This window comes from Anneissia japonica, unplaced genomic scaffold (assembly GCF_011630105.1).
Source record: "Anneissia japonica isolate Jap-2015-1 unplaced genomic scaffold, ASM1163010v1 scaffold2994_len2133135_cov197, whole genome shotgun sequence".
In the NCBI taxonomy this organism is placed as follows: Eukaryota; Metazoa; Echinodermata; class Crinoidea; order Comatulida; family Comatulidae; genus Anneissia; species Anneissia japonica.
Genome location: NW_022728550.1, coordinates 992,983 through 1,014,015, shown reverse-complemented (window position 1 = coordinate 1,014,015; position 21,033 = coordinate 992,983). Strand labels below are relative to the sequence as shown.

The window sequence follows — 21,033 nt, the reverse complement described above, 5'->3', positions numbered from 1 at the left end:
ATTAGATAATATAGTAAGACTATACCGAAGTTGCTTGTGATCTCCGATGAGGACAACTTTGTGCGGTGTGCATGCAACTAGTGGAATCAGAGTCTCTGGCTCAGTACACATTCCCGCTTCGTCGATGATACATTCAATAATGTTACAGAATCTTCTTATTTCTGAGGCTCCGGCAACATTACACGTTGACAGGATGACATCGTACTTTTGCAGTTCTTCTTTCTTGGATTAGAGAAATAATAGGTAATTAGTATGAACAAACGGGAAAAGTTTAACAACAAAATATATTATTAGTAAACACTATTAAGTTTAGGGTGCCAATAAAATGTTCGAGCTCTATTTCTTTATGATAAACCTACCACTGTATACTATGTTCATAATTTTGTATAAGTAGGCCTATTTGATTGTATAAGTGGTGAATACATGAACCTTGAAACTGGAAACAATTCATCCATAAATATATGGAGGCTTCTTCATAAGCAACCTCTAAAATCAAGTATCATACGGTACCTTAGCAATCATAATTAGTGCTTTGTATGCTTTTAATTCCTCTTTTGTAATTTCTAGTGTCAATTGTCTATTAGTTTGAGCGTCATATTTATAATTGGATTTTCTCGATGTAGCCTTTCTGTATTCCTCTATCCGTTTGGTAAACTTCGCCTCCATTCGTTCTATTTTGCATGAATATGGATTTCCTCTTTGGCGTATTAGGTGATGAAGGGCTATATCGCGATTTTTCGGATCAATTGACGCTTCCATCATGGAAAACTTCCGTTTGGACTTTGCAAGCCAGGGCCTTGGGTAATCTTTATCCTCAATGCTTTCACTGTAAACACGAACCGCCCTAATATCTGACAATCGTTTCAGGTAACCTAACACAATGACAAATAAAGTTATATGCAGAATATAACGTTAGCGGTAAACAGCCAATTTTGCCAATTTCAAATTCAGCAACACACGCACCCATGACACATTATAGTTTAGGTCTCCCGTGTATTTGGTCCATTGTACTTAATCTGAACTCTTTAACAGGATTTCGGCTCGGAGTCTAGGCCTACGTTATAAATAAGCCTACGTTTTGTACACTAAACTGTACATTTTAATGTATGTTAGCTGATTATGACACCAGCATGTTTTTTCTTCAGAAATAATGAAATATGATAAAGAAAATGAATATATCTATATTGCAATAAATATGTAGCCCTATATGAGGCTTAAAATAGTAGTTGTGGCGGGTGAAACTATACCTGCAACGACCTCAACAGACTTGTTTGATGGGCCACAGTACAGGACTTGGGGTCGATTAATTGCTTCCACGCTTTTATTTATTTGAGCAAAGAAAAATGCAAGCTGTGAACCTGTCACGCTCTTCCCAGTACCTATAATCAAGAAAGCGATTGTAAAACATAAACCTAAAACTGAAGAAGTCTTGACTATCATAGTTTATTTAGACTTAAGAGCATACTTTTAAAGTTTTTGGATTAACATTAAACCAAGAGTATGTCGAAGAAAAGAGCAACGACGGAGAGAAGAAAGGCATGGAAAATGCATGTGAGGCGCATAACGAGAAACAGGATAGTGGATGAAGAAGAAAAATATTAAGAAAGGGTAAAAGACAATTACTAAGAATCAGAAGATGACAAAGAATAATTATGAAAAGCAGAAGATGAAGTAAACAAAAGAACAAAAAAAAATAACAAGAGGAAGAAACGGGAGGGAGGAGGAGACGACAATAACATAAAATCGTAATGTTTCTTATACCTGGAGGACCTTGAATAACAGTAAACGTCTGTGAAATTGCCTTCTCGATTGCATTTCTTTGTGGAAAGTTTGGATGTGGAAGGGCAGATGCGTTGTGACACCTTGGGATAGAATGTATCTTCCAATTCCTGCAGATTCTGTTCAGACTTTCTCCGCCTTCAATAACTAAATAATTTAAAGAATAAACATGCAAGTAGGATTCAATTAAAAAGCTTCGAAAGTAGATAGCTCTCATGCTTGATGATTAATATCTATATTAGCAAAATACTATAAGGCTATGCGACACGTTGAATTGGTTTTAAACGAAAATGAGGTAAGCCTCAGTAAAAATACACAATGTGATTAATTAAGAATCAGGAAAAGAAGATGATGCTGATAAGGATGGTATTTTTTATCAGAATTTACTTGAAATAAATAAAAATCATAAGAAACTGAATCGGCCAATAACTTTGAAAAAGTTTCGTCTATTATTAAATGACATAGTCACAATTCCTCTATAGAAAAAAAAAATCAGTTTTTAAGTTCTCTTTTAACTTACCTCTATTTGAAATAATTTTCTGTTGAAGGACAATGCATCTTGCCAGAGACGTTTCAGAACGACTTGGGTCTAAATCGAGCACTGCTGCTTCTGTCCGCCTATAAAGGAAGGTAAAGGTAGGCGATTAACCCATAACTCAATTGCGTATGGGCGTAGTCCGTCATTACCAGCCGCTGTAAATAAGCGCTTATATTAGCTGCATGTTCACATCACTCCACAACGACAGGAGCTGAAATGAACCATCGCATCGGAGTAAACCCCCCTACTCTTCCGAAAGAAGTGTACACTGGACCAGAGCCGATTAAGGCTTTAGTTACCGGTCCCCATACCTCACCGCTCGGCCACTTGACTCGCCCGAAAGGAAAGTATAAGCTTATTTCCTTATTGGTTCGGGGCTTAAACAAGGTTAACGTCAAAGTTAATTTATAATTTTTTCCCTATAATATTGTAGTATTATCTCATTCACTATTTTTCTTATTCTTCATATAACATTTTGCTACTATCAGAGTGTGACCTAAATTTAGGGCATCACTTCAATACCTATTTACATAATTTGCTGAATCCAAAATTTATTTCTGGCATGATGTTTTCAGACTACCAACAGAGGTAAAAAAATATACAGTACACCAAAGTGTATTATTTCTGTAGTCACTTCTACAAATCTTTCCAGGACGCTTTACAACAACATTTTATCCAATAATTTCAATCAATCAATCAATCAATGGACTTATAAGGCGCATAATACAGCTGTTTCTATGTGTCGATTGTAGATCTTACTTCACCCCTGTCGCTGTTCAAGAATTAAGTTGATAAAACCAACAAAAAAGCGTCACTTATAATCATAAATCGGTGTAAAAGCTTTCTTGGCCTAAAACTGTGTTAGCTTAAAAAACATATATTTAACGAAGCACACACTGCATCATAATGCTACTTACCTATCTGGTGGACTTTTAGGGATTAGCTCTACGGTACATAGAGCTCCTTGTGTCCTTATTTGAACAAATGGTAATGGTATGGCAGATTGATTAAGCTGCAATTTCACCATCAAATACGTTTTATTTGATTCAACAATATCATTTACAGCAGTTGTATAACAATGTCCAACCCAAACATATGTTGATTTTCCTCTCAAATGTGTCGGTTTGCTACCTTGAGGGCGAGGCGGACACTGAAGATTAGAGTAACGTACGCAAAGGTAGTCCAACGCACGAGTATCAGTTGTATCGTCATTTTGATTCTCTTTTCCTTTCTTTTTAATTGATTTTCTGAAAAATCTGGGACAAACCAAGATCGTTACAATACACTTACTATATATCGATTATTTTTTTTTTAATTTAAAACACAGGCATATTTATACATGATTCAAACATATATCAGGTGGTTGCAATGTTAAAGCCTTTTTTTCATATGGTCCTGTTCAAACTTATACTAGGGTTATATAACAATTATTATACGTCACACTTCAATAAATATTAAATTCTAATAAAGCAGAAAGGATTATCATTATAACATACACAATATTGAAAGAATACAACAACGGTTAAAATTGTGTTCATATTATCACTTTTGAATTTAATATAAAGAATGCAACTGTGATAGTTACCGTAACATGTTGGAATCACAGAATTCTTCCAGTAGCTTAAATGAGCCTGTGAATGATCCGTTGTCACCTGGCCGCCATTCTATGTTCACTTTTATGATAATAGTTGCATTGTCTTCATGCACTGCGCCATAAGCTGAGCACATAGCTAGAACTGAAAGCCATGTCGTCCTATACCGTTCAATAAATTTTGAACCACGAGGGTCTTCAGCTGCAAGCTGAGAAAAACAAAGAACAGGATTTTTGCGATGTTCCAGACACACATCTATGTTTTCAGCTAAACTAACAAGCTGGATGGTTGGTTGAAGCATCCCATCTCGAAGCTCGGGTGCTAGGTGAACCCGCATTACGTCAAAGCGTTGAAACTTGCATTCAAATTTTTCGTATTTTACCGTGTCTACTAACATTTTCTCTTTTCTCGATTCACATTTTATGTGAATGTTTTTCATACAATTGTCCAAAGTATTTCTCACGTCTGTTTGGGTTCCAGATGTAATGGCATCTACTAATTTCTGCCAATTTTTGCTTTCCATCTCGACAATAAATCTAGCAGGGTCCAGTCGCGAAAGTTCATGCATATTCACGGACAATAGGAGGCTCGATTTATCGCATGCATCGCAAAGACTTATCTTCCACGTTACAGTCGACATCTCATTGGTTGTTACAACACGTTCAGATGGTTTCAAGTGGTTAAAACTCAAAGGAGTTTGGGATCGATTGATGTAGGACTGTGGGAACTGTAGGTATATATTTGTATCATCTACGCTGTCGATGACTGGTTGATAGGGAAGTGCGCCATGCTTTTTTAGATCAAGTGCCAAAACGAGATCTTTTGTTCGCCGATGGAAACGCTTCGCATTCAATGCCTTTTCGTTCATGTAATTACAAATATCTTCAATTTCTTTAGGTGTGTAAGGAGGTTGTTGGTTTTTTTCCAGTGCTGCCACGAGAAGGCGATGTACAACCAGATCGATGTATCTTCGAATAGGCGACGTGAAATGTGTGTAACGGGACAGTGACAGTGAATGATGCCTTTCGTCATCCCGACCAGAACAAACGTAATCAGACTTACATTGAATGTCATAATACTTTAATTTCATTAACATTAGCTGGGGATGCAGCATGTCATTTGCCACTAAATCAATCATTTCAAAGAAGTCTTCATCGTCGGGACTTAGTTTAGGCACAGAAGTTTCTTCTTTATTCTGCTGTATCTTTAACAAACGGACAAGCTCGTTCCAAACATCTGTGGTCAAAGTCATGTTACTAGATGAGTCGTCAGGCAAGTCTGCTATCTTAGCTGACATTTCTAAACTATTTTTGATTGGCCCATGGAACGATTGAATCCATTCCTGCATTTTGTTTGAATCCGGAGATAACTGTCTTCTTAATGGGACGCATTTTGGAAACGATCCTGTGAGAAATGTGGCAACAGTCTCATTTGCAAGTAACATGAATTCTTCGACAAGTGAATGTGCTAGAGGACAGTCTAAGTCATTAGTGACATCATCGTGAGAGTAGCAGAATCTGCCACTTTTCAATCTAGTTTCTCTTCTTTTGATTGCGAGTTGATTAAGTAGTCTTATTTGCTTTGTCAGGTTTTCACTTGGTCCATTAGATCTTTTGTGAATTATTTCTTCAACCTCTTTATAAGAAAATTGATTGCGGGAATTAACAATGGACCTCACAATGTTTGTTTTGTCTTTTACTGGACAACCTTCTTCGTCGATTTTGAAAATCACCGATATTGTAAACCTGTCTTCATTTGGTAATAAGCTACATTTATTACTGCTAAGGTTTTTGTGAATCATAGGAATAGGTTTTGCTGAGGTCGGATAATGCGAGATGCATCTTTTCTTTGCCTCTAAATCGATTTCCGATTGTCTTTGAACAAAATATGAAACATCCGAAATATGGATACCTACTTTGTAATTACCATCAGATAATATTGTAACGCTGAGTGCGTCATCGAGATCATTTGCGTCTACAGGATCGATCGTAAATACACTCTCCTTTCGTAAGTCCAGCCTGTCACCGATTTCGGTTTCTGGAATTCGCCATTTTTCGTTGAATTTTTTACTTTCTTTTACTTCTTTTTTAACTGATTCACTCCATTGGTCCTGGACGTCAACATTGTGTTCAAGTGAAATTATTTGAAGTCCCCTATTAAGAGAATCCCCTGGCGGCAGACGTTCTGTCACACATCCTAGGGGATAAATGTACTTCGGATACCATTTTAGGTACCTTACAATGAATAAAGCATTAGGGCGGTCTGTGATAGATACTTCTTCAATGCCCGTTGGTACTAATAGTTCCTCTTCGTCCACGTGGCCATCACTGACTTTATAGATTTTTAATCGTGCCTTCGGGTATGTTGAGCTTTCCATACCAAGAATAGCTAATTTAGGTAAAGACTTGTTGAGTGGAACCATCAGGTTATTGGTTCGTGTGTCTAATTTGCAGACAAACGCCTGTAAATGTGGATTGGAGTGGCGTTCGACAACGCATTTTACTGCGCCGCAGATATCATCGCTGCAATCATTATTATCATTGCCAAATATCTGAACAACAACAGCATCTTTTTCAAACGCCGTACACCTTCGTCTTGCACTTGTTATACAAATATGCTTTCCCGTGTTCTTTTCAATTGCAAACATATTCCCTGTGCTATCAATATTAAAAGTACAGTACTTATATTTTTCTGGTGTCTTTTCACACATAGCTAACCAATGCTCGCTGGAATGCTCTACTACACCGTCTTCTCGAGACGGAATGTATTTAATATCCCGTCCTTCTATAATTTGTTCATAGTTTTCTAATTTCTTCCAATTACGCCTAGTCTTTGGCTTTTTCTTGGATTTTTCTTTTTGAATATCGTCGTTCTCTTCGAAATCATCGTTTTGTTCTCCTAATTTTAACTCACGCAATATTACGTCATTTAGTTTTGCTTCGCGTTGCTGTTCTGCTAGCTTTTTTCGATAATTATCAAGCTGTAGGCCTAATTTTGTGTCATTTTGTGATAGAGGTATCATCGGCTTTTGCTGTATATATTTATTTTCATTTGTCGACATGTTAGGGTCAGGTACTAATGTCTGCACCTTTCCTATCGAAAAGGATGGTTCAAAAGCTTTAGCCATGGGATCCAGTTTTTGTCTTGTATTGTACATTACTTTATCAAAAGTAAGACTTTTGGGTGAAATACCACCGAGATCCTCACAACGCTTGACGTATTCGATCCAAAACAAACAACATTCACCAGCAGAACAAAGTGCGACTGGATCACCGACTACTACCACCATGGATTTAGCACGTGTGAAAGCAGTGTTTAGAAGCTTTACATCAGACAAGAAACCATATTTGTGCGTTGAAATGTAGTCATTCCCTTTGATTGCCGTTACCTCATCTAGATTTAAGGTTTTTCGTGTCCGGACTGTCGAAATGAATATAACTCTAAACTGCCTCCCTAAAAGATTCAGATAAATATGTTGCATCTCGTCAATTATATAGGAACCTATAGGAACGTTACATATACATATACATACATATATATATATATATATATATATATATATATACACAGCGAGAGGTCGCAGTTTCGAGTCCCGCCAGAGGCATTTTATTACACAATTTCTTTATTCATTTATTTACAGGACCACATTCGTTGAGAGCTATGCTACACGATGAATTATTATGTCCTTTATTCGAACACTGCATTTACCTTTATTTGATGATTTATATATATAATTAATTTAACAGTGTTAACGGCTATCTTGATTTATATTATACGCAACTATTTGTTTCTAGCCGTACTTATTGTGTAATGGAGTGTATCTGGTGGTATTTGAATCTTCTCAACCATGAAGCCTCCGTGGTCTAATGGTTATGACGCTCGACTTGACAGCAAGATGTCGCGGGTTCGAGTCCCGCCAGAGGCATTTTATTACACAATTTCTTTATTCATTTATTTACAGGACTACATTCGTTGAGAGATATGCTACACGATGTATTATTATGTCCTTTATTCGAACACTGTATTTACCTTCTTTGATGATTTATATATATATATAGGCCTACAGTATATATGTACGATTGCGCAGGGCAGAAACGTATACGTTGATATTATAGACATAACAATGCTTTAATTCGAATATTTCGAGCACTCCTGTACTCTGCCTCCGCGATAACACCTATGATTAAAAAAAGACTTTTAATCTAACAAACAAGAATAAACAATTAAGGCAGTGGCTACGATAGTTAATGGTACGCAATTAGAGGCGGATTATATGGGCGGCAACAACAATGAAGATAATGATAAATAAACAGAGTAGCATGATCTCGGTTGCTAAAGAAAATAAATAGATAGAAATATAATAAATGTTTTCTTAAATGAACTAATTAATAAAAGTGTAATTTTGGAGAAATCCCATGTCTTTATTAATGCGATTTCTGTGTGTTTAATTTAATGATCCATTTTAATTCACAACATCGTCTGTCGGGAACAGATATTTAAAACCTGTAGCTAATAGAATAAGTTTAAGGTTAATCATAGAATTGTTGGCTTGGTTGAAATGCTTACAAGTACAAGAAAGCCTAATGCAATGTTTCTAATAAAAAAAATTTTATGGTTATTAAATCTAAGCCAGAATTTGCAACCCGTTTTCCCGACGTATATGATATCCATACACTGGGTACACCATTATTAGGTAGATGACATTAGAGGCATTTTATTACACAATTTCTTTATTCATTTATTTACAGGACTACATTCGTTGAGAGAATGCTACACGATGTATTATTATGTCCTTTATTCGAACACTGTATTTACCTTCTCTGATGATTTATATATATATATATATATATATACAGTATATATGTACGATTGCACAGGGCAGAAACGTATACGTTGATATTATAAACATAACAATACTTTAATTCGAATATTTCGAGCACTCCTGTACCCTGCCTCAACGATAACACCTATGATTAAAAAAAGACTTTTAATCTAACAAACAAGAATAAACAATTAAGACAGTGGCTACGATAGTTAATGGTACGCAATTAGAGGCGGATTATATGGGGCGGCAACAACAATAAAGATAATGATAAATAAACAGAGTAGCATGATCTCGGTTGCTAAAGAAAATAAATAGATAGAAATATAATAAATGTTTTCTTAAATGAACTAATTAATAAAAGTGTAATTTTGGAGAAATCCCATGTCTTTATTAATGCGATTTCTGTGTGTTTAATTTAATGATCCATTTTAATTCACAACATCGTCTGTCGGGAACAGATATTTAAAACCTGTAGCTAATAGAATAAGTTTAAGGTTAATCATAGAATTGTTGGCTTGGTTGAAATGCTTACAAGTACAAGAAAGCCTAATGCAATGTTTCTAATAAAAAAAATTTTATGGTTATTAAATCTAAGCCAGAATTTGCAACCCGTTTTCCCGACGTATATGATATCCATACACTGGGTACACCATTATTAGGTAGATAACATTAGAAGCGTTGCAAGTGAGGGGTGGTGGGTGTATAGCTATGTTAAAATGGTGGATGCTGATGGTGTCGTCGGTGATGAGGAGTTTGTAAATTTGGCATCGTCAATTGTCACAAGAGCGATTGCCTAGGGGTGATAGGGGGAATTTAGAAGACGTGAGTAGTGAATTATGGTTAGGAGGTTGTAGGTAACCTATGAGATGTGGTGATACAGTGTTTCAGAATTAGATGAAGTGCAGTCGCAGAGAATACGAAAATCGTGGGTGATGGATTTGGCGAGGTGTTGGATTCGGGGGTTATAGTCAAGTCGTGACAAGGGTATACGAATAGAGTTCGATTTAGCTTTGTAATCTAGAAGTTGCTGGTGTGATTTAGACGAGGCTTTCATGATAAATGGCTTGGTGAATTTCATGGGAAAGTTGCTAAGTCTTAATTAAATGGATAAGTGTGTTAATGTGTTTATCAAATTCTGCAGTGGTGGAGGAGATTCCTCTAATTCTGAGCGCCTGACTGTAAACTATGGATTTCTTGAGTTCAGTGGGGTGAGCGCTATTAAAGTTATAGATCTGTGATTGTCAGTAAGCTTTGTGCAAACAGTGCTGCTAACTTTATTATCCTTTAGGGCTACTAACACACCTAAAAATGGGATTTCTAAGATGGAGTTTTCCGCGGTGAACTTAAATGCTGTGATGAGAGTTATTGATGTGGGAGATGAATGAATTGAGATTGTCCGGACCGTGTGGCAATATAAAGAAGATTTTCAAAGTAGTCTATGTTAGCGTATGAGGGGGCCATTTTAGTTCCCATAGATGTGCCCTTGATTTGGCGATAGTTAGCATTGTTAAAGTTAAAGTGAATGTGGGTTAGAATGAAGTTGATGAGTGAAATAATATCAGATGAATAAGGTGTGGGATAAAATGTATCAAAGAAGTGTTTACATGCGTTTAGTTGTTCGTCATGGGGATGTTAGTGTAAAGGCCAGTAACATCCATATTAACCAGGAGAGTTACCGTGTCAGGTAGATTAGTTATTTCTTGGAGTTTGCGGAGGAAGTGTGTGGAGCCTTGTATATGACTTTTTATGTTAGGAAGAAGAGGGTTAAGGATGTTGTCAATGAAACCAGAAATGTGCTCGGTAAGGGAATTGATGCCGGAGATGATAGGACTTACGGGCAGAGTGTTTTGAAGGCCTTTGGCAAGTGTGAACATATTGGCAGGGTTCAAATCAGTAGTATAAATCGTGTCTTGTAGGTTGGGTGTGGAATTAGTTTTGTTAGGTATAAGTTTGAACTATGTGATGATTGGATTGGCCATTAACCCTAAGCCTATCACAGTACTATTGTTTACATCAACCACATTTTGTTGTCAGAACGTTAGTCAGCACGCCCCCCCCCCACAACCTCCTAATTTTTTCAAAATTCTAAAAAAAATGGAGAAAACAGACAAAAGTGTATTCAACTTTTAATCTGGGAGTGCCATTTCCGGCCATTTAGAGGTGCCATAATCATAATTTTTTCTTGCCTCAGCCCCAACTTTGTGGGGCTAGGGTGGGTGGACATTTCTATTTGGGAGACCCTCCCATTTTTTTTAATGGAGTTATAAAGAAAATTGTATTCAAATTTTAAATCTGAGAGTGCAATTTCCGGCCATCTAGAGGTACCTTAAACACAAATTTTCTTACCTCAGCCCAAACCGTGGTGGGGCTGAGGTAGTGTATCCCCCTGGATCCCCACTGGGGACCCTTGGCGGCCCACTGCTTCCCCCCTCCCTAGATGCTCGCTTAGCTCGCATACTGGACCTTATGAAATGGCTTCCACCCCCTACACCCGCCACTTTCAAAAACGTACCACCGCCGTTGGTCGCCACTGCTACCCAGCACTTTAATACACTTTTGAAAGTAAGGTTCATTTTATTTCTCAAAAATTTATGGGGCCCAGGTCGACTTCCCCACCCACCCTAGAATTAAATGTATTATTAATATTTAGAGTAAAAACATTATACATAACATATTAAAACCGATTAAAGCAATAATAATAATAATAATAATAATAATAATAATAATAATAATAATAATAATAATAATAATAATAATAATAATAATAATAATAATAATAATAATTTAATATGTCCGTCCGATACGTTTGTTATTTGTTTGAGAAATGTCAGTCTTATGCTGGCTTTGTTTTATTGTTTGAATCATGTCCTTCTTATACGTTCGTTCCTTATACGAATTTTTTCATGTCCGACTTATGTTTTCGTTATTTAAATTTTTTTTAAATCTTGTCCGTCATATCGTTCATAAATTCGTTCATGTCCGTCTAATGTGTTTGTTGTTTTATTTGTATATATATATAGTAAAAAAAATTAAAGGTGCTGCATAAGCGAATAAATATATAGGCCTCAGTAAAAACAGGAGATACGGTAAAGATTTGTCTCAAATTTTATTTGAAAACAACAGGTAACGAGTACGTTTAATCATGGACCTTTATCAACTCTGGCGGTACTACCTTTTTTTTTTATTAACATCATGTTCCTATTCGACACTATTATTTTATTATTATTATTATTTATCTATTAAATTTTCCTACCTTGAATATTGCGAACGTGTTCAACGACAATATCATTCATACATCGTTGTCTCAGCAGTGTTCTGATTAGAATGACCTTTAGATTAAAAGGTAAACACATTTTTATTTGTAGAGAAACATACATTAAAACAAATGAAAAGTACATTACACGCTAGACGGTGACATAATGGAACTCCTAGGGATCCGTCACTGTCGCTCATCTTCAAAGACACTTAAATACATACATGAAAGAGAAAGAAAGTACACTAACCGACTTAGATCAAGTGTCTTCATATAAATATAAAAATTGACTGTTTTTCTTGTAGTTACTCACATACTGTACAATTATAGCACATTCTCGTGACTATGATTATAAACAATCTCTTCGAAACGTCAAGATACTCTCAACACATCGGTTCTTTGCAGAACTATTCAAGTGGTGGACTGCAAGATATTATACTAATTTGATTGTGACTATGAATTCGACTATGTTTTATTTGATTTTGGTATATAAACGGCATATTATTACTATTAAGGTAAATGTTATTATTACTATTATCATTGTCGTCATCATCAGCCTCACACTATACGTATATTTTTAATAATATGGTAAAATTAGCAATAAGAATAATTTTAGAGTATCTAGTAATGAAAATGATAATAAAGATATCATTTCCGTCGTTGGTTGTGAGAATTGATGCATCTTTGGTAAAGATTATACAAATACTGCCCTCAGTGTTACAAATTTACAACCCCTTGTCATAAGAAGGGAAATTCTATGCAAACAGTTTGCTGAAGAACTTCAACCCAAAAAAGAGAGTATAGGCTAAGAAGGAATCTTAACTATGAGCAAATCAAATGTAGATGAATCAAAATAACCAGTAATCCATATTTTAATGTACAACTTTGTTAGACGGCAATAGTGACATCTCTCGGGTCATCAATAATAAAATAATGATCATAACATGAACAACAACAACAATAATAATAAAAATAATAATAATTAGAATACCAATCTAGTTTAACAGTAGGTAATTTTTTGTTAATTTAATTCTACATGTCTTCATCGTATTTGTTATGCTATTTATTTAAATGTCTGGTCCGTCTCGTTCACTCTTTATAAATTCTTTTAATATTTGTCTCTCTTCTTCAATGTTTTGTAATTCATTAGTTTTAGGTGTCTTTTTAATGCTTGATTGGCTAGTTTTTAGTGTCTTTTTTTCTCGCTTTGAAATGAACAATAATTTCTTTGTGAAATGTTACTCAATTTAGCAATTGAATTGAACTGAATTGAATTGTTATTTTTTGTTTTAAAGTGTTGTTGTATACAACCATAGACCTATTAATGCTTCAACCGTATAACTCGCGTAGACGATACTTAAAATAGCAAATTACGAACGGAACACAGGGGGTCGCCTTATACGCACGAATAGGCCTACACATTTTAGACATCTTCGTCTTAGTGCAGATCGTCCCCCGTAACACAAGAATGTATTACTACAATGAACCTACTAAATGTTAGTATAAATTAGCGCAATTTTATATACAGGGAAGTAAGATTTTTATGTTTAAAATATATAAATGGTACTATTTTGGAAGATTAGACTTGCATTTTACTCCGTTTATAGGCAACTGATGCAGTATCAAGACCATAAAAAAAAAAAAACAGAAAAATTTAAAAACATAAAAAGCAGAAAACTAGGAATTCTGACGATGAAAAAGGGGTCGTCTTAAACACCCGACATGCAAAAATCTTCTCAAACTCGGGGGTCGCTTAAGGCCGGTTCCCACTGAACTTGTCGGGCGTCACGCGGCAAACGAAGCGAATCGCGCAAAGTTCACAAGAGTTGACTTTCGGTAAAGAATGTCTCGCTTCCAATGATTCGCTTGCCTGTTTCCCACTGCTGACCGCGCGCAAAAGCTCGAAATGGCGGGTTGCAACAGAGAAGGGATTTTGTTATCGCATTGATAGACGGAGGAAAAGGGCTGTGAGACGAATCAGATAAAATCCTCAGGATTAACATTCCCAGAACTCTATAATGAATCAAAAGAGTGAATAAACATAGTTTTTTAAATATATTTATTCAAGGCCTAGAGCTAGGCCTCCTAAGGGTAGATAGTACGCCTAGCCTACCCAACTGTAGGTCTCAGGTAGTAGCAGGGAATCAGAGGCCTAGGCTGGACAGGCCTAAACTGGTAGAAAGAGGAGATAACTCAACTCGTCTCTGCAAATCCTTTTCCACGCATTGTCACATATTTTCTTTGCTCCCTTGTCACAGACCTAAACAAGGGTAGCCTACTGTTCCACAGAGTTTGCGTGAAACGGACTCGTCTGTCATTGTTCGCACTTCTGTTCATTGTTTTGACAATGGTCGTGACTTTACTGTTGACCTTTGACATAAATTCAATTTAAGCCTTGCGATTGGTCCATCGGCCGCGAATTCGCTCGCGAATCCGAAAAAGTTGGTCTTGGATCAACTCTTGTGAATTCGCAGGCGAAGCCTCCGCGACCGCCGCGCGCACCACGTCGAAGTTCGAATATTGGGCGTTCGCGTGTTGGACTACAAATTCGTTTTGCATGTTCATATTGGAAACGCCAGTCGCGTCTTCGATTCAGCCGTGCGCGCCACATTTCGACGCGAAATTCGCTTGATCGCGTTCAGTTGGAACCGGCCTTTATACGAGGGTCGCCTTATGCGCGAGTATAGCCTAGGCCTACGGTGTCTTGAGGTGAAGCGTTGCGCACAGTCATAAGGAGAACTTGAGAATTGCTTGAAGATAACGCCACGTGGATAAACAAGGCCTATTTAGAACCGTCCATTTTCAATCGCGGTAGAATTTCACAAATAACCATGACTTGTCAGTAAAACGCTCATTGGGTACGCAATGGCTTAGCCTTACAATTTTTTTTAATACTCAGCCGAAATTCAGTATTAAAAAAACGTGTTTCATAAGAAATTCACGTAAATTAAATTAATAAGTGTTGTTTTATCAATCACCATTCATAAAATACGGACACTCCACTGAATATTGCAATCGTCACGCATGTACGGACTGAACGCACCCTATCCACGCCAACCAGGGACCTCCCTGAGTTCAAAGGCAGCCCACTACTTGCAGGCACAGGCGGCCTACAGAGAGAATCCTGAAGTTGGGCTTGCAATGAAGGCGGTGCCTCACGATATGCGATTATACAAGTACTGTTCCCCATGGGAACATTGTGGAACTGCCTGCAGTTCGACAACTTCGGTATTTGTTTGTAACGTTTTGAATAAAATACACTTAATAGCACATTTTTTAAAGCATGGTGTAATCATTGCTCATGTTTCATAAACGTGGCGGTCATGTCATTTTTTCTCCCAAGAGTGGCGCTCCCGCCACGCTTAAGTATAGCTGGCGAGACCCTTGATTAAAGCAAATACATAATGTAATGAATGAAATAAAAACGAAATAATTATAACAACATTTGGTCAATAATAAGGCCAACAATAATAATAATTATTATTATGTATTATAGTACGTTAGAAATACATTCTGTTGAATATGGGCGTGGTATAAAGTAACAACATGATGCATGAATAAATATTAATAATAATTATTATTATCTTCATACTATTAATAATAGGCCAATTATAGTAAAATACAGTTTTATATACCTGGTCGTGGTATGAAGTAACAACTGCAATGTTCTTTTCACCAAAATGTTTTGGCCAGTGGTCGTGCAAATGTTTTACACGTTCAACAAGTTCGGTGCTTTCATCCTTATTGACATATGAAGAGTTTTGCTTTGTATCTAAGCCTTTCACCTCTACTAGCGACATTGCTGGAAAGTCGGGATTAAATGTTTCATATGTAGCACATTCAATTCCTTTTTCGTAGATGAATGTAGATAGAAATTCAAGTATCGGCCGACATGTTCGGTAGTTGCGTCGAAGTAAGACACTACTGGCCATGTCCATTTTCTTCAGACGTTCTAGTAGAGATATATGAAACTTGACATCTTTGCTTGATTTGGAGTATATCTAAAACAAAATTAGATGGATATATTTCCGAAGAGTAGCTAAGTTTGTAAAATTACTGTGAACACTACGCCTATCTATCAAATGTGTTTTACAAAACTTAAAAAAAACAAAAAAACTCAATTTTTCCAGTTAACTTCTGTGATGATAAAAAAAAGCCTTACGGCTTACCTTAGGGCTCATCTGTAAATGGTCGCCTGCTATCACTACGCACGTTTTGTCGTCAGCTAACGCTAGCGGCATTATCGTCTGCGGCTCAAGAGCCTGTCCAGCTTCATCAATAAGAATATGCGTAAAAGAACCTTTAACGTTCAGCGGTATCAAATAAATGGCAGTTGCCAAGGTGCATATGACAACTCTAGCCTTTTCAATATCATCTCGCTCGGGAACACGAAGATTACTTTTAGTTTCAAATAAACAATGCTTCTTAACGCGTGGTGATATTGTGGACACGCGTCTGTTCGGCTGATAAACACGTAGAATTTTGTAAGCATCGCTTGCCTTAATAAATTTATCAGATTCCTCTTGTATACCATCAGTAATATAAAGATCAGCCGCACTGTGAAAGATTTAAATTTAACTGATAAATGTTTTTTCTTTACTTACGAAGTTTTCAAGAATTTCAAGAATCAAATTAAGCTTTAGTTATTTAATAAATATAATCACCTTACCTATTAGACAGTGTACATATTAATATACGAGAATCGTCTGATTGTTCAAGTATCCTTTTAACCGATGTTGCCAACACCCTAGTCTTCCCGGTACCAAACGGTCCACATATTACCAAAGGTGCTTCTTCGTGTCGTATTTTTTTCGAACAAATAAATCTAGCAGCAGTCTCCTGGTACTTGTCTAATTCAGTTGAGCCATCCTTGGCAATCGTTAGCTGTTCTGACTTTCTGGGCCAAACGCAATGCATATTCTTTAGATTCTGAATGGCGAAATGCATTTCCACAAATGGTATCCGATCAATGAGAAATTTTACTTCAGCTTCATGTTCGCTACCATCCTTTAGGTTCATCTCAGATACGCATCTGTCGTTGAATAATACATAAACGTTCTCTTCGGTACGACCATCAACAGTGCCGTCTTTGTAAATTTTAGCTTCAAAAGCCATGGTCGGATTCGAGTAAAACCTACAGGCCACAGAATTAACTGACTCAAGAACTAAGATGCCAGCCAAGGAATCAAAATCCAATGTATTTTTAAGATTTATCTTGCCGAACTGTTCACCTCCTTGAGCTATTATCATATTTGAGGCCCCTGTAGAATCGGTTTGGATTTTATCAGTAAAGCAAATCTTCGTTTTAAGATTCAACCTAAGTAAAGAATAGAGAATATATATAAAAAAAATGTTTTACCAATTCATTTTAGTTTTCCTTGAAATTGTAAAAAAGGAACTAGCCTACATAGGCCTATATTTAAATAAACCTTACCTTTCAATTATCGTTTGCTGTTCTCGTTCTTCTATGTCTATAAACCTGTGCATCATCATTTTGTAGTTATTTTCTGAAAGTTTCTCTTTCAGAAGTTTATCATCAGTTGTTTTTGGCTTGAATGATTTTGCATTGTTTAGTAACTTTTTCTGAAAGTCAGGTTTTTCCTCAAATGGTATAACATCTTCCCATGGCGAACTGTTAAGCTGAATACTATCACGGTTCATGGGTATATCAACATCATCTTTTAGTCCAACGTGAACAGAAATTTCTCTCTTCAGGTAAAAATTCTGTCCTAGATCGAATATTACCCATTGATCAAAATGCCCGGTACTGAATGATACAAACTTAACAGATACTCTGCACGTCACATAATCGTCCTCAAGTAGTTTGTTTCCTGGGCAGATTTGGGGCTTGTCTTCTTCCAAAGGCTGGGTGAAGTAGAAATTATCTCTGTGCTCATCATGAAGCAGAAAAACACGTTTCATTTTTTTCTGTAAACCACAACAATGATAATATAATATAATATCATTTCCATTAAATTTTTCGTTGGAGGGATGGTTGAGGATTATTACATCAATGTTCCTATTCGAGCACTGTTTGTATTATATTGAATTTGATATATTTTCCTACTTTTATTTTATTTTACTTTAGTTGATTAAACCCATGAAAAGTTTGTATCAATTTAAGATAAAAAAAAAAAAACACGTGACAATTTAAGAACACATGCAGTAGTGAAAATAACAAATACGTTTTAAATTTTAGTGTAAAATATTCTGCCCAATAAAATACAATAAAAAAAGAGCACAATCAATAGGTTTGTAATTATGGGCTAAATGTTTAATATAAGAAAGATAATGTAATAATCTTACTTCTCCCGTGCATTTTATAATAAACTTGAAAGTGCACGTGAATTTTTTGTTGATCCTTTCAGTTGCATCGATTTTTCTGTTAACTTTGCCGTTTTCTTTGCATTCTACACCATCAATGTTATCTTTCAACTGTTTTAAAAGAATATTTATTTACATTTAGCATTTAACCCGAACAATATGACAGTCCATTTATTCGGGCTAAAACTGATTATATTGAGTTGATGAATAGATAGGACTAAACGTTAAATTGAAAAATAGAATGTCTAAGATTATTAAATAGACCTAGGCCTACATGTACTTTTTCAGTATCAATAAACCAAACTTGAAAACTTCAAAATCGCAATTCGTTCACTTACTAGAGAATTATCAAAGTTGTAGTCATAGTTAATTACTGAAGACAGTTCTTGAAATGACTGTCGCATTTTTTTCATACGATACTCATAGCGTTCTTTCCATTCATTAAGCTCGTATTCATTGTGCGCTTGTGTGCAGGTTGTTACTCGTTTACACGTTGCCGACCTTTAATAACATGAAATTAATGTACAGTATTTAGTAAAGAATCTGGGGTGGGATTGCATGTTATATTCGAACGGGGATCCGAGGGCCCTAAATGCTCGGATATGTACTCTCTTATATGATGATGACATACTCGATATTACAGTTTGAGTGTGATGGAAGGACTAACGCGATCGAAGTGAGCCCATCATTAATTAAGAACAGGTTTTGTAGTCGAGTGTAGGGCGAAGGCTTTGGGGGTAGACTTGAAGTTGTGGTAGGGTAACTTACTTTTGTAAGGTGTTTTTTATTTTTGTTTTCTAGAAACTCGGTAATGTAATTTCCTGCATTTTGAGGCAATGGCGTAACTAGGTTGTGAGGGCCCTGGTTCAAAAGTGCAGTCGGGGCCCATGACGCATGCAAATTGACTTGCCATGTCAGCTAAGATGTGTACCACCGATGGGTTAGTTTAAAAGCAGGGGTCCCGATTTTTTATACTATTTTGACAATAAATCTTTCAATTTTTTTAATTTTTAATGTTTAGATGTTCTGGGAGGGCTGGACTGACCATAACAATAATAAGCATTTCTCTTCTTATGGCCAAAAGAAAAAGCACATTCGATATTTATGGAATTAGTGTTTTTTTATTTATCGGATTGACCATTGCACAATATCAACAAATATCTTGTATATTAGTTTTATATACTTAAACTAAATAAAATAAAATCGATCACGCCTGATATCATTAGACTATGTCTGACCCTGATCATGCAAACACTTAAATATGGCAGCCAAACACCTTTTAAAATGGTCCATTTTGAAAAAATGCTAATACTAGATAAAATAATAAAAAGTACATTATTAAATAAATATTTTCTTCACCCCAGACTTCAGATAATTTCTTTAAACCGCACAAAATCAGTTAAAAATTATCACTAAAACTCGATGATGAAATACTTTAATTTTTGCACCTGTTTTGGGGTTTTTCTCTTTTGTTTTTTTAATTTTATTTATTGTTTTCCAATCTTCACTCGGCTTATTTAAAAGCGAGAAAAAATGTATATATATTTTTTCTTTGAGAGGTCTCTACTTATCAAGTATCTTTGACCTTCAGGTCAGCCTTGTAACTTTGCTTAGAAATGTTGTATAATAATGGGAGTGATAGTGCCCGTACAGGCCTAAAAACTTCGATCAGAGCATGCCTTTGTTATGTTCACAGCAGACCGAAGAGATCCCCATAGCTGACTTGGTCGCCTGGAGCGGGTTTGTGTGTGTAATGATCATAAGGGACCCTCACACAGGGAGAATTTTTAAAGTGTTTGACTTTCAGGGCATCCTATTCTTCCGGAATCTCAAAACCATTAGGCCTATGCTCACAAAAATGCCCTGTACATAATGCTAAAGAGTGCGCCCAGAAAAGCACCCAGCTTAAAAATGTTATATCTTGACACAGAAGGTAGTAGCATGACTCAAAAAAATGACCAATTTACAATTGGTAGGCCTATTTTAAAACAATGTAGGTCTATTGCGAAATGATAACTTGTTCAAAATGAATCTCTTATCATTGTCATAACTAAATAAATTGAATTGTTCATACCTCCATTAATAGATAAAGTACAAGAAACACAAACACATTATAAATACATTATGAATAATAATAATAATAATAATAATGACTAGGCTTACTGTACTCGCACGAATAAGCGCCCCGTTTGAATAAGCGCCCCGTTTGAATAAGCGCCTCTCGATTTTTGTTTATTTTTTAAAACAATAGCATGTGATTTTTTTTTCTTAAAAAGCCAATAATCCAATCAATCCTGTGACTGTGGTTGGCATGATTTGAGTTGCTCAGTGGATTCACATTTTCTTCTTATGCCAATTTCAAAATGACAATATTTTCTTCTGGACAGATCAGAGCTCCCTGGACAGTATCTTTCCAACTTTCCTCTTCTTACATTTTTCCATTCCTAGCCCAATTTGCACTTTAGTACGTTTTCGTCCGAGTTTGATCCTGCTAATAATATCAATCAGCAGATGGTCAACAAGCTGTTGGTCACCACCACCATCAATTTCATCTACTGCTCGCATTCTTGGCATCAGCCATGCTCTCTGGTGTGGACGATTTCTTTTCTGAACCAGAACCATACGTAGGCTAATCTTCGGTTTCCAGATATAATCTTTTTCATTCAAAATTTTTTTCATTCCAAGTTCCATAAGAACCCCTCAATTTTCATCTATTTCCATA

General features: G+C 36.0%; 1 protein-coding gene across 3 annotated transcripts in view; it reads right to left on the bottom strand.

Annotated features, from left to right (window-relative positions):
• The window catches only part of LOC117114320 (helicase with zinc finger domain 2-like), a 43,334-nt gene that overhangs the window by 6,874 nt on the left and 15,427 nt on the right, over nucleotides 1-21,033 (bottom strand). For 2 of the 3 annotated variants that reach the window (XM_033257960.1, XM_033257961.1), the window contains exons 11-24: nucleotides 18,650-18,812; nucleotides 18,294-18,422; nucleotides 17,422-17,915; nucleotides 16,657-17,304; nucleotides 16,157-16,544; nucleotides 15,623-15,988; nucleotides 11,988-12,063; nucleotides 3,903-7,362; nucleotides 3,235-3,573; nucleotides 2,300-2,397; nucleotides 1,762-1,926; nucleotides 1,248-1,379; nucleotides 511-872; nucleotides 26-222 (exon numbers count right to left, since the gene is read on the bottom strand). In XM_033257960.1, coding sequence (XP_033113851.1) covers nucleotides 26-222; nucleotides 511-872; nucleotides 1,248-1,379; nucleotides 1,762-1,926; nucleotides 2,300-2,397; nucleotides 3,235-3,573; nucleotides 3,903-7,362; nucleotides 11,988-12,063; nucleotides 15,623-15,988; nucleotides 16,157-16,544; nucleotides 16,657-17,304; nucleotides 17,422-17,915; nucleotides 18,294-18,422; nucleotides 18,650-18,812 — 7,017 coding nt within the window. The remainder of the gene's footprint in view (nucleotides 1-25; nucleotides 223-510; nucleotides 873-1,247; nucleotides 1,380-1,761; nucleotides 1,927-2,299; nucleotides 2,398-3,234; nucleotides 3,574-3,902; nucleotides 7,363-11,987; nucleotides 12,064-15,622; nucleotides 15,989-16,156; nucleotides 16,545-16,656; nucleotides 17,305-17,421; nucleotides 17,916-18,293; nucleotides 18,423-18,649; nucleotides 18,813-21,033) is intronic. The other variant, XM_033257962.1, reaches the window with a different exon arrangement.